The sequence below is a fragment of the Suricata suricatta genome, chromosome 2 (genome assembly GCF_006229205.1).
Source record: "Suricata suricatta isolate VVHF042 chromosome 2, meerkat_22Aug2017_6uvM2_HiC, whole genome shotgun sequence".
Lineage (NCBI taxonomy): Eukaryota > Metazoa > Chordata > Mammalia > Carnivora > Herpestidae > Suricata > Suricata suricatta.
Genome location: NC_043701.1, coordinates 54572370 through 54585373, shown reverse-complemented (window position 1 = coordinate 54585373; position 13004 = coordinate 54572370). Strand labels below are relative to the sequence as shown.

Below are 13004 nucleotides of genomic sequence, written 5' to 3'. Positions count from 1 at the left end.
AGATTTCATTCATTCTTATGGCTGGATAATATCCGATTATTCCATTATGATATATGAATATACATATGTGCCACATCTTCTTTATTCATCTAGCAATGGACACATGGACTGCTTCCATAATTTGACTACTGTAAATGATGGTGCAATAAACATAAGAGTGCATATATCCTTTTGAATTCGTTTTTTTAAATTTTGGGGGAATAAATACACAGTGGTGCCATTACTGGATTGTAGGGTAGTTCTATTTTTAATTTTTTGAGGAACGTCCATATGGTTTTCTACAGTGGCTTCACCAGTTTACATTCCCACTGATAGTGCACAAGGGTTTCATTTTCTCCAAATCCTCATCAACACTTATTGTTTCTTTGTTATTAATTTTAGAAATTATAATAGGTGTGAGGTGAAGTTTTGATTTGCATTTCCATGATGATTAGTAGTGTTGAGCATCTTTTCATGTGTCTGTTGGCCATCTGGATGCCTTCTTTGGAGAAATGCCTGTTCAGATTTTCTGCCCATTTTTAAATTGGATTATTTATTTTTGGGGTGTTGAGTTTTTAAAGTTCTTTATATATTTTGGATACTAATCCTTTATTGGATATGTCATTGGCAAATATCTTCTTCCATCCCATTGGATACCTTTTAGTTTTGTTGATTACTTCCTTTGCTGTACAGAAGAAGCTTTTTATTTTGATGTAGTCTCAATACTTTATTTTTGCTTTTAGTTCACTTGCTACAGCTGATGTCAGAGAAATTGTTGCCTGTGCTCTATTCTAGGATTTTTGTGGTTTCAGTTTTCACATTTAGGTCTTTTATCCATTTGTGAATTTATTTTTGTGTATGGTGTAAGAAAATGGTCCAGTTTCATTCTTTTGCATGCTGCTGTCCATTTTTCACAATATTATTTGTTGCTGAGACTATCTTTTTCCCATTGCATATTCTTTCCCCCTTTGTCAAGATTAATTGATCATATAATTGTGAGTTTATTTCTGGGGCTTCTGTTCTGTTCCATTGACCTACATATCTATTTTTATGCCAGTACCATATTGTTTTGATTATTACAGCTTTGTAGTATGACATAAAGTCTGGAGGTAGCTTTTCTTAAGTTTTGCTTTTCTTTTTTAAGATTGCTTTGACTACTCGAGGTATTTTGTGATTCATTATAAATTTTAGGATTGCTTGTTCCAGTTCTGTGACAGTTTTAGCATTTTGATAGAGATTGCATTAACTCAAATTTTAATTTACTCTTCTAATCCATGAGCATGGAATGTCTTTCCTTCCAATTCTTCGTACCTTCTTCAATTTCTTTCATCAGTGTTTTATAGTTTTTAGACTACAGGTCTTCTCCTCTTTGATTGTCTTCTCCTAGGTACTCTATTGTTACTGATATGATTATAAATGAGATTGTTTTCCTAATTTCTCTTTCTACTGTTTCATTATTAGTATATAGAAATATAACAGATTTATGTACATTGATTTTGTATCCTGCACCTTTACTGAATTCATTTATCAGTTCTAACAGTGTTTTGGTGGAATCTTTCAGGTTTTCTGTATAGAATATCATGCTATCTGCATATAGTGAAAATTTGACTTCTTCCTTACCAATGTGGATGCCTTTTATTTCTTTTTGTTTTCTGATTGCTTGGGCTAGAACTGACAGGGCTATGATAAATAATGGTGGTAAGAGTGGACATTCCTTGTCTTGATCCTGACCTTAGGGAGAAAGCTCTCAGTTGTTCTCCATTCAGTATGATGCTTACTGTGGGTTTTCATATAAAGCCTTTATTGTGTAGAGGTGTGTTCCCTCTAAACCTACTCTGATGAGGGCTTTTATCATAAAGGGATGTACTTTGTCAGATGCTTTTTCTGCATCTATTGAAATGATCACATGGTTTTTTGTCCTTTCTCTTACTGATGTGAAGTATCACACTGATTGGTTTGTGAATATTAAACCACCTTTGCATCCCAGGAATAAATCCCACTTGATCGTGCTGAATGATTTTTTTAATGCATTGTGGAATTCAATTTGCTATTATATTCTTGAGGATTTCTGCTCTATGTTCATCAGAAATATTGGCCTGTACTTCTCTTCATTTGTTATATCTTTATCTCTTTTTGGTTTCAGGGTAATGCTGGCCTTATAGAATAAATTTGGAAGTTTTCCCTCCTCTTCTATTTTTTGAAATAATTCAAGAAGTATTGGTATCAACTCTTCTTTAAATGTTTGGTAGAATCCCCCTATGAAGCAATCTGGTCCTGGACTTTTCTTTGTTGGGAGTTTTTTATTAGTGATTCAATTTCCTTGAATTGGTCTGTTCAAATTTTCTATTTGTTCCTGCTCCAGTTTTGGTGGGTTTTATGTTTCTAGGAATTTATCCATTTCTTCCAGTTTGTCTAATTTGTTGGCATAAAATTTTCATAATATTCTCTTACAATTGTTTGTATTTCTATGATGTTAGGTATTATTATTCCTCTCTCATTTGTGATTTTGTTTGAGTTCTCTCTCTCTCTCTCTCTCTCTCTCTCTCTCTCTCTCTCTCTCTCTCTTTGTTACTCTCATGAGTTTGGCTAGAGGTGTATCAATTTTGGATTTTTTTCCCAAAGAATAAACTCCTGGTTTCATTGGTCTGTTCTATTGTTTTTATAGTTTCTATATCATTTCTTTCTGCTCTAATCTTTATTGTTTCCTTTCTTCTGCTTGTTTGGGGTTTTGTTTATTCTTCTTTTTCTAGTTCCTTTAGGTAGAAGGCTAGGTTGTTTATTCCTTTTCTATACTTTCATTGCTGGCCACACCAACTCCTGTTAGTCACAATCTTCTTTAATTGTTATTGCCTTTATTTTAAAAATCATGTGGTATGCTACTTAAGAAATGAATAATTTAGAATCAAATGGAAAAGATCAGCTTTCTGTCCTCCCTACTAACCTACCTCTTAGGGTTGAGTCTGCAGTATACCCATCCAGACATTTCTTTACAGTTCCAAGTACAAATGAAATCCCACTCTTCGGATTCTCAACATCTTGCTTTTTTACTTTGTTTTTCAAGTATCTATTCAGGTTGGTACAGATTTACATGTTTCTGTTGAATGACAGCAGAGTTGTCAATTCCAAAGATTTAGTATCCTTAATTTAACTGGTTTCCTGTTGATAGACATTTTCGGTCTTTACAGTCTCTTGATATTGTTAATGGTCCAGTGAACATCCTTATGAAATATATAATTCGCATACTTGTACAAATTAATGCAGAGGAAAAATGTCTAGAATTAGAATTCTGAGCTGCAGGGAATTTGCAGCTTAAATGCCAATAAAAATTGTCAATTCCCTTCCCAAAGGTTGAATCATTGAATGGGATTGTACATCAGTACAGAGTTCTTTTTCTACCCTCAAGAATTCAAGGTACTATCAAACATTTTTAAATGTATGCCATTATAACCATGAAAAAAGGGGTATTTTGTTATGGTTTAAAGTGCATTTCCTTAATAATAGGTGAGTTTATGCTTGTTCTTTCTCTATGTGTTAATACCTTTAGTATAGGGAGGCCTATGTGGATTATTTCTCCTGAAGGTGAGTTGTTTTTATTATTTGAATCTCAGAGAATAGTCTTATTTTTAAGCATCGAAGAAGTACTTCAATGTTATTGTTATTTATTTACCAAATAAACAGGGCTCACAGCATTTCTAAGACCATGATATATATATATATATATATATTGCCACTGGGATGTTTTATAATGACTTCATCCAAAGCAGATGGGTTGGGAATTGGCCAGCCCTTTCACCTCTCAGTTAATTAATGTGACATATTATTTCATTGCAGCAATTCAGCTTTGTGTCCTTGCCCACTGATGTACTGGAAATTGAGGTGAAAGACAAGTTTGCTAAGAGCCGCCCCATCATCAAGCGCTTCTTGGGAAAGCTGTCGATGCCCGTTCAAAGGCTCCTGGAGAGACATGCCATAGGGTAAACCTGTGACTGAGACCTCACTATCACTAAGCTTCAGCGAGTTGGTGAAGGGAGGCCTGCAAGCTGCAATAATAGAGTCTCATGGTGGTATTGAATCTCCTTGGCTTTTCCCATTAATTCTATTGCTCAGGCTACAGCATTTAGTTAAACAAGCCCTTCCCTTTCCCTTGTCTGTGTACCACTGGTTGCTTACCCAAGAGAGCAGAAAATCCCAAGACAATATTGAAAGAAGCCCTTAATGCAGCATTTTTCTAGACAGGTAGAAATGAAAATTTGTTTTACCATGAAAAGTATTATTTCTGCTTGTGGGATTTAATCATTTGAGAAGTTTGTATTACAAGATCAAATGCTGGGTTACTAGAGTAGAGAGACTTAGAAAATGCTAGTAATTATAGAAAATGCTAGATAGTATGCATGAAATTTTAAAAGCATGAATTGTCATGGACAACTGCAATTATGTTACTTGCAGAATTCAGTTGTATATAAGGATGTTTCTGTATCTTTTACATTCATGTCCAGTCATGATTCTCATTAAAGTGGATTCTTACAAGATAAAATATTTATATATAATATACGTTTCCTTAGTTAACAGCTACTCCATCTGAAAACACTATGTATGGCTCTTGGGCTATAAATGTATGCTATGTTATACAATGTAATCCTTAGAATGATATCACAGGAATGAGGAGTTACACAATTTCCAAGTCTTCATTTAAAGCCTTTTGGATTTTCAGGACTTTGGAATCACTAATGATTATGGTAGGGACATTTAGTTAGAACCACACATACAGCTGTGTGCATATAGATATGCCGTTAACTCTCAAGCCAAGCAGAGACATTTATGGAGCTACAGCCATGTGTCACACAGAGTGTTTGCACTTTCCATTTATGGCTGTGAGAATTAAACAAGCAAACAAATGTATATAAAGAATGCTAAGCAGTCCCTGGTACATACAGACTAAACTACTCCAAACTGTTCATTTTTTAAAAATAGCATATTCCCTGACTTTTAAAATAAAGACAACTCAGAAGGCTCCCTTGATTCCTTTCCCTGTAACACTGCAGCCCTTCAATGGCTCTCTGCTTGCCCTGAAGTCCTATAAACAGACCACGTCAGCTGCATGTGGGATATCACTGGCTGCCTTGTGCTTTTTATTTAGTTGTCCTGCCTTATGCCTCTAGCTGAATATAAGTTATTTAAAGGCAGGCCCCTGCATTACATTCTTTGTATCAACTGTGGCACTTTTCACATGTCATGGGCTTAAAAAATATTTATTGATAAAATGGGTGAGAAACAAAAAGAAAGAAAAGTCTGGAATAAATGCAAAGCATGAAAAATTTAGTTTTTGTCTTAATCCTTGATTGTCTTTAAGTCTCTACTGATTTCAACTAGGTTTTGGGTTCAGGATCTCTTTCCTGTGGTCATAGCAGATTTGCTTCATAATATTAACCAAAGCCCTCTCTAAATAAACAAAATATTGTGGTTCATTCTGTTTTTCTTGCATATAATGTTTTATCTAATGGATCTCCTAGGAACTTCAAACACTAAACTATGGTTTATCAAAAAAATATATTAAGTCAGTGGATTATTGGGATATATGTTATTGGATAATGCTGGTATTTTCTAGAAACATTAAAACACTACCAGCAAGTGATTTACCTTTAGATTTTAATGTGACCAGTGAATAAGTGGAATGAATACAGAATCATCTGAGTAACAAATGGTTTGGGAATTTGTATTATTATTATTATTATTATTATTATTGGATAAACTGGATTTGTTAATTCTTGAATTAACAAGGCAGTAGCCTTTCCTAGTTAGGCCAAGGTGGGGAGGCAATGTACTCTGCTGAAGCTACTTGTTGATGGAACTATAAAAGCGAAGTTTCAAGTTTACTCCCCCTGGATAACTTTCTTCTTAGTAATTGAGAAATTGCCCTGAGTGGGCAGCGGGGATGATGCCAAACTCCAGGGTGGAGTTTCAAGATGTGTATTGGGGGGCCGTGGTGTTGGTATAGTTAGACACTAGTCTACAAGTCTTGCTTCAGTCCATCCTGCAACAGACCCCCTTCAGAAGCACTCCACAGCTCCTCACATGGAGGAGGTTACTCCGGCAACCATGAGGGCATCTTTCTTAGACATTGTGTATATGTACTGCAAGACATGCATCTGTTGCTGGCGATATCCTTTATTAAGGGCATACTTGGAAAATGTCAGCCTGCACAGGAAAAGCAAGCAAAGATAGCCATGGCTTTTTTGTTGTTATTATTGTCTTTTGGGGGAGTTCTTTTGGCTTAGAGCACAGGTTTGTAGGAAACTTTCTGTAAAGGCCCAGGTAGTAAATATTTTAGGTTTTGTAGATCATACAGTCTCTGTCCAACTACTCAACTCTGCCATTGTAGCATGAAACCAACCCCAGACCGTAAGTAAACTAATAAGCATGACTACATTCCAATAAAACTTTTATTTGGGGAACTGAAATTTGAATTTCATATAATTTTCATGTGTTACAAATTACTACTTTTCTTTTAATTTTCTTCAACCATTTTAAAATGTAAAAAGCTCATGGCTGTATAAAAATAGGTGGTGGGCCAGATTTGGCCCCTGGGCTGTAGTTTGCTGACTCCTGCTTTAGAATATTCAAGAAGGATTTCCTTGAAATTTTACATTGTTGTTGAGCAGATGTAATTTCCTATCTTTACCTTAAGACCATTTTCTATATACCTGAGTGGATCATCACCTCCTATTAACAGGACCTCCCTGGGCTTGCCCACTTCACCTACTGGCATAGAAACAATACTGTGTAATTTTTAAGGAGAGATATTGACCAGATCTGTAATGGTGCTTATTTCCTTCTAGGGATAGGGTGGTCAGCTACACACTTGGCCGCAGGCTTCCAACAGATCATGTGAGTGGACAGCTGCAATTCCGATTTGAGATCACTTCCTCCATCCACCCAGGTATTTTTGGCATGAATTCATATCTCGTCCTTGCAGAGGGTCAGTGTGGTTCCTTTCTCTAAAATACAATAACCATGGTTCTCTCCAGACATGTCTTAGGTTTTGTGGTTCTCCCTCTTCTCCATTTGAGGCCCAGAAGCCAGTGATCTGTTCTGGAAGCCAGATTGCTGTCCCCTTGATTGAAAGGCTCCTCTTCATTCTGGTGACCCAAAGGTAGAGGGTAGAGAGTGGAGTGGGAATTGACACTGAGACTACTGTGGGTATGGAGCCGCGTCTGATTTATCATTTTACTCCTAGCACCCACATAGGAGGTACTCAATAGGTACTTAATCATTGCATATATGAATGAATGGATGGATGAGAAAATTAATGAATGTGACACATACCATATTATTGAAGAACTACTATTATTCAATGAATTTATCACAGGGAACAATAAAAAACATAAGTTGGACAGAAAACTTCAGAATCATCCAGTGCCCAGTTTTTCAAGCCAAAACATATTTCCAAATAAGAATGATGAGATGCCTCATAATTCCACTTTTGCTCCTCTCCTGAATTCCCATACTAAGTATAGATCATGCTGAGAAGTAGCCAGTCTTTCTGGGCCACATTTATGAGTTACTATTAAAGCTAATGAGACTTTGAAAACTCAGGGTCTGGAGTTTATCACTGCCCACCCACTAAAGTCCAGTTGTACTTGTCTATGCCCAATATATAATGAGGATTGAAAGAAAACATGACTGTTTGTTTGGTCCTTTCACTCAGCCTTTTCTTCATCCTGAGAATAAAATTGACTCTTCTTCAGTGTAGGGGAAAAAAAAAAAAAAAAAAAAAAAAAGCTTTATGGCTCACCAAGAGGTATCATTCCTCTTCAATGAGTCAATTGCAGTAGTGCTTTTGAAATGGGAAGTTCAGTGCTTGCTTCAGCAGCCCATATACTAAAATTGAAATGATATAGAGAAGACTAGCATGGCCCCTGCGCAAGGATGAAATGGGAAGTTCACACACATCTATTGGCTGAGATCCAGTAGGTAAAGCACCTGAGGGGAAGGTAGAAGTAAACAGTGGTTTGCTGCCCCCCGAATGGTTGCTTGATATGGAGACCTTGTTTATTTTCCATTGCAATAACCTTCAAATATTGAAGGCCTCCGCGTCTCAGCTACTGAAGGGCTGTGGTTGCTCCCATCAACTAGCTATTTTTCTCTCTGTGGTTGCTAAGAACCCAACTTTCCCATTCTGCCACCTGGTGGACCCAGACAGAGGAAACACTCTGAGCAAGTATTAGCCTTGCCTGCCATGTTCAAGGCCCTATAACCCCCTATCGCTTCCCTGCAGTGTTCCCAGAAGCCAACATTGTTGAACACCCGCTATGTGCCAGGAACTGGGTAGTTCTAGGCTTTGGATATTTTTACCAAAACTATGAATTCCCTTGAAACAGAATTCTGATATATATCACAACAGCAAATTGTCATTAACAGAAGTCCTTATAATATTTTTCAGCAGAGCTTTGGCCTATGAGAAACCCTCATCAACCCCTACATTCAATAGCCTCACGCAGAAATCCCTTAGGATGTCTTACATGGCCGGCAAAGTACACTAATACACTAACCCCATAACGCGTTCTTCTGGAAGAAATGACATTTTCTTCTCGCCCACAGATGATGAAGAGATCTCCCTGAGCACCGAGCCCGAGTCTGCGGACATTCAGGACAGCCCCATGAACAACCTGGTGGCCAGCAGCCTCGAGGAACCTCCCAACGAGGCACCGGAGCCTCCCAGGGGTTCCAAGCCTGAGCCACTCAGCCAGGGCAGCGCCGGGGACGCTGCCGGGAACGGGAGTCTGGAGCTGGCCGAGCCAGTTGAGGAAGCTGCAGGTACCAGCGAGGCAGGAGACGACGGCGCGGGCTCTGTGGGACCTGAAGGGGCTGGGGAGCTTCTGGGCCCGGGGCGTGAGGACGCCGAGCCCGCCCTGAGTGCGGAAGAACTGGCCGAGCGGCTGGAGCTGGGTGGGGAGGCGCCCCCACCCGGGCTGCTGGAGGACGGCGGAGGCCCGGGCGGCACCGGGGAGCCGGAGGCGGAGGAAGCGACCACCGAGAGCCGGGCTGGGAGAGAGAAGGAGCAGGCGGAGGAGGAGGAGGGCGACGTGTCCGCCCTGGGGCAGGGGGAGGACAGGCTGCAGCTGCGGGCCTCGGTGAAGAGGAAAAGCAGGCCGTGTTCCTTGCCGGTGTCCGAGCTGGAGACGGTGATCGCGTCCGCCTGCGGAGACCCCGAAACCCCGCGGACACACTACATCCGCATCCACACCCTGCTGCACAGCATGCCCTCCGCCCAGGGCGGCGGCGCCGGGGGCGACGACGGCGCGGAGGAGGAGGCCACCCTCCAGGACGCTTCCGAGAAGGAAGGGCTCAGCGAAGTGGACACGCTAGCTGCCGCGCCACCACCCCTCGAAGAGGACGGAGAGGAACCCGAGGGAGGTACTCCAGGCACGGCGACCTCCGGCCACTCCGGCTTGACCAATGGCCCTGACGGAGACACGCTTCCCAGCACGGGGAGCGAGAGCGACTCGAGCCCCCGGCAGGGCGGGGACCACAGCTGCGAGGGCTGTGACACTTCCTGCTGCAGCCCCTCCTGCTACAGCTCCTCGTGCTACAGCACGTCCTGCTACAGCAGTTCCTGCTACAGCGCCTCCTGCTATAGCCCCTCCTGCTACAATGGCAGCAGGTTCGCCAGCCACACCCGCTTCTCCTCCGTGGACAGCGCCAAGATCTCCGAGAGCACCGTCTTCTCGTCGCAAGACGACGAGGAGGAGGAGAACAGCGCGTTCGAATCTGTACCGGACTCGGTGCAGAGCCCGGAGCTGGACGCGGAGTCAGCGAATGGCACCGGGCCGTGGCACGACGAGCTGGCCGCCCCCGCCGCCAGCGTGGCAAGAACCATGGAAGGTCTGGAGTCCCCCGTGGCAGGGCCAAGCAATCGGAGAGAAGGTTAGACCTCAAACCTGATCAGAGTGAGAATAGGACCAGCAGGGGGACCCAGGTCTCACCAACATGGTTTAAAAACAAGTGAGAGGATCAGTCTCCAATGGGGTTGCTGGGGCAATGTATGCCTGTCCTGTACATGTATGTGTGCATGTGTATATGTGTATGTAAGTATTCATGACTGTGAAGAACAGACATCCACCACCTTTCAGATAGACATCAAGAATCACAACTAGCGCACTCATGTGAGTGTGCATTTGTATGTGTGCGTCTCTGTTATAACTAACCATTAGAACTGGTTAGTGTACATGTTACCCTTCTAGTCTTGACAGTGACCAGAGCACCATAGATAGTATCTCATGATATAAGCAGAGAACATTCAAGTATTCGGTGGTTAATGTATAAATATCTGCTAACTTCCCAAAACATACTGAAGATTAGCAATAAATGTTAATATAAATTGAAAGAACATTGATTTTACCTCTGCTTTAGAATTTAACTTAGCCTGTGTACATATGGATATGTATAGCCTACATATATTTGTCATTATTTCTGTCTGCTCAGCTCTCGTTATTGTTGGTTTGGTTTGGTTTGGTATGGTTTTACTATTATTCAATCCAAAAACAAAAACAGTTCACCCATTTCTCTTATTCCCACTCCTGCCACTGACAACCATCAATCTGTTCCCTGTTCTCTTGAAAAACTACAAGATATTAATGAAAAAAATTGAAGAGGATACAAATAAATGGAAAGATATTCCATACTGATGGATTGGAAGAATCAATATTGTTAAAATGCCCACACTACCCAAAGCAATATTATTGCAAGATTGCAAGATTCCATACAATCCTTATCAAAATTCCAATGGCATTTTTCACAAAAATAGAACAAACAACTCTATAATTTACATGGAACCATAAAAGATCCCAAATAGCCAAAGCAATCTTGAGAAAGAAGAACAAAGCTAGAGGCATCATGCTCTCTGATTTCAAACTACATTACAAAGCTATCGTAATTAATTGTGGTTTTGTTTTTGTTGTTTTTAGTTTGTTTTGTTTTGGTTTGGTTATTTTGGCTAATGGAAGGAAAATAACAGGAATTCATAAATCACTTTGTTTCAAGTGGGATTCTAACCTAAAAGCCTCCACCTTTAGGTTTAAAATGTATTCTGTATCTTAACTAAAGATGTTTCTTCTTAGTCTTGCCTGTGGAATCATATATAAAATTAACTCACATTTCTTTATCCAGAATGGGGAACCATCTTCCAGTCAAGTGACAGTGACATGGGGGGAATAATTCAAAGGTCACATAATAATATGAAATAATTCATTTTTTTAAGAGCAAAAACTATAGATTATGCTATTTTTCTGTTCTACTGCTTGTATTAGCTTCCAAACAAAGGTGGTGGTATTGTCTATAGATTGTAAGCTCATCAAGGGCCAGAACTGTATTTTCTTTATGTTTCATTCTAGCATCTACACAAATGCGTGGCATCTCTAAATTTTTACAGGAACCAAAGTGACCACAAACATTCATCCTGGTATTCAGCAAAGCTCAATTCTACATTTCAGAAAGTAGTACACGGTAAAAGGAGAAGTGCGAAGAGACTGATAAAGAGAAACAGAGAGGATTACCATAATGGCATACAATAGGGAAAGGCACCATTGAAAATGGAATGGACCATTCCGTTCTTTAATGAGGGTACTTTGAATCCCTTTGTTCTGGGCCAGATGCTCTGTGCTGAGCACAGGGAGACAGATCCATGTCACAACGTGTGAAAGGTGCTCAGTAATTATTAACAGAATTAAAAATAATTGTAGTATAAGGAGATTTGGGGACACACACATAGAGGGCGCAACTAGGAGCTGGCAGGGATATTTTAGTCCCGAAGTCGGCAAACTTTTTCTGTAAAGGGCCAGATAATAAATATTTCAGTCTTTGTAGATCAAGAGGTAAAATCAAGCAACCACTCTTCTAACCAAAGCCTGCCTTTTTTAAAAAACAGTTTTACATTTAAAAATATAATTAGCTCAGAGGCATATAAAAACAAGGCCAGATTCCTAGTTTGTCAACCTGCTGCATCCTATGGTATATATTTTGACCGCTATGTTGGGAGAAAGCCCACATATGGTTAATTGAAAATTGGCTCAGTATGCAATTGCCTTTATATAAAGGCATTACAAAAACAAAAACAAAACAAAACAAAACACTTCCCATGCCTTTGAAGTACTAACTGCCCAATGAGGGAACCTCCTCTTTAACAGAAAGGACAGGAAAGCATTTCAAAGCCATAGCAGAAATCTTTGCAGGGCAGTTTCTAAATACATTTCTGAATTCCTGAATTCTGCAGACTATAATCTCAAAAGAGGTTAAGAAGCACCTATGGGCTTCACTCAGGTGGTTGCAAGTGGCAATCTGAAGATCCCTGAGACTGTCAATCTCACGAAGGCTGGGCATATGTTGGCATGTGACTTCTTCACAGCCCATCTTCTCCCTTGCCAACAGTGAGCCCCTGAACTACCTTTGTCAGTGATGTGACTCTGTCCCTCACTGGCACAGGTTCCAAGAAAGCAAGGCTTCACCACACCCCGCATGATATTTGCACAAGAATCTTCTTCCACAAGAATCATGCTTGTCCCTAAGATTGCAGATTCGTTCAGTAAATTAGCCAATGTTCCTTTACCGTATCCATGCCTGCAAAACGATGTCTGCAGCAATTTATGGAAGATGCGTTCTGTATCTAGTTCTTGCTTTTTTCCCTCTGTAAAAAACTCCTTTTTAACCTCAACATAAAATATTTTTTAAAAAACTGCAGATCGAATGAAAAGAGCAGTATAAAATTGTGATTTGAGCTTGGGCCCTGGAGTCAGGCCTCCTGGGTTTAATTCAGCCCCACTATTTCCTGACTGTGATATCCAAAGGGTTATGGGAAGGATTAAATGAGATGATTCAAGTGAAGCACTTGGCTCTCACTAAGTGAGGATTCTCCCAGGCAGATAAGCAGTAAGGCTAACTTTTAAAGTGGAATATGTTTCCTTCTCAGGGGTCTAGCAGGTCTGAACACTTGCTTTGTATTTGAGGCAACGGTGAGTGTGTGGAGCCGTGGC

The 13004-nt window shown here is 40.3% G+C and overlaps 1 protein-coding gene and 1 pseudogene across 4 annotated transcripts in view; both read left to right on the top strand.

Moving 5' to 3' along the window:
• The window catches only part of HECW1 (HECT, C2 and WW domain containing E3 ubiquitin protein ligase 1), a 432582-nt gene that overhangs the window by 314294 nt on the left and 105284 nt on the right, over positions 1 to 13004 (top strand). For 3 of the 4 annotated variants that reach the window (XM_029926585.1, XM_029926561.1, XM_029926578.1), the window contains exons 8-10: positions 3811 to 3953; positions 6816 to 6916; positions 8578 to 9903. In XM_029926585.1, coding sequence (XP_029782445.1) covers positions 3811 to 3953; positions 6816 to 6916; positions 8578 to 9903 — 1570 coding nt within the window. The remainder of the gene's footprint in view (positions 1 to 3810; positions 3954 to 6815; positions 6917 to 8577; positions 9904 to 13004) is intronic. The other variant, XM_029926571.1, reaches the window with a different exon arrangement.
• LOC115286133 lies at positions 7834 to 7933 on the top strand (annotated as a pseudogene).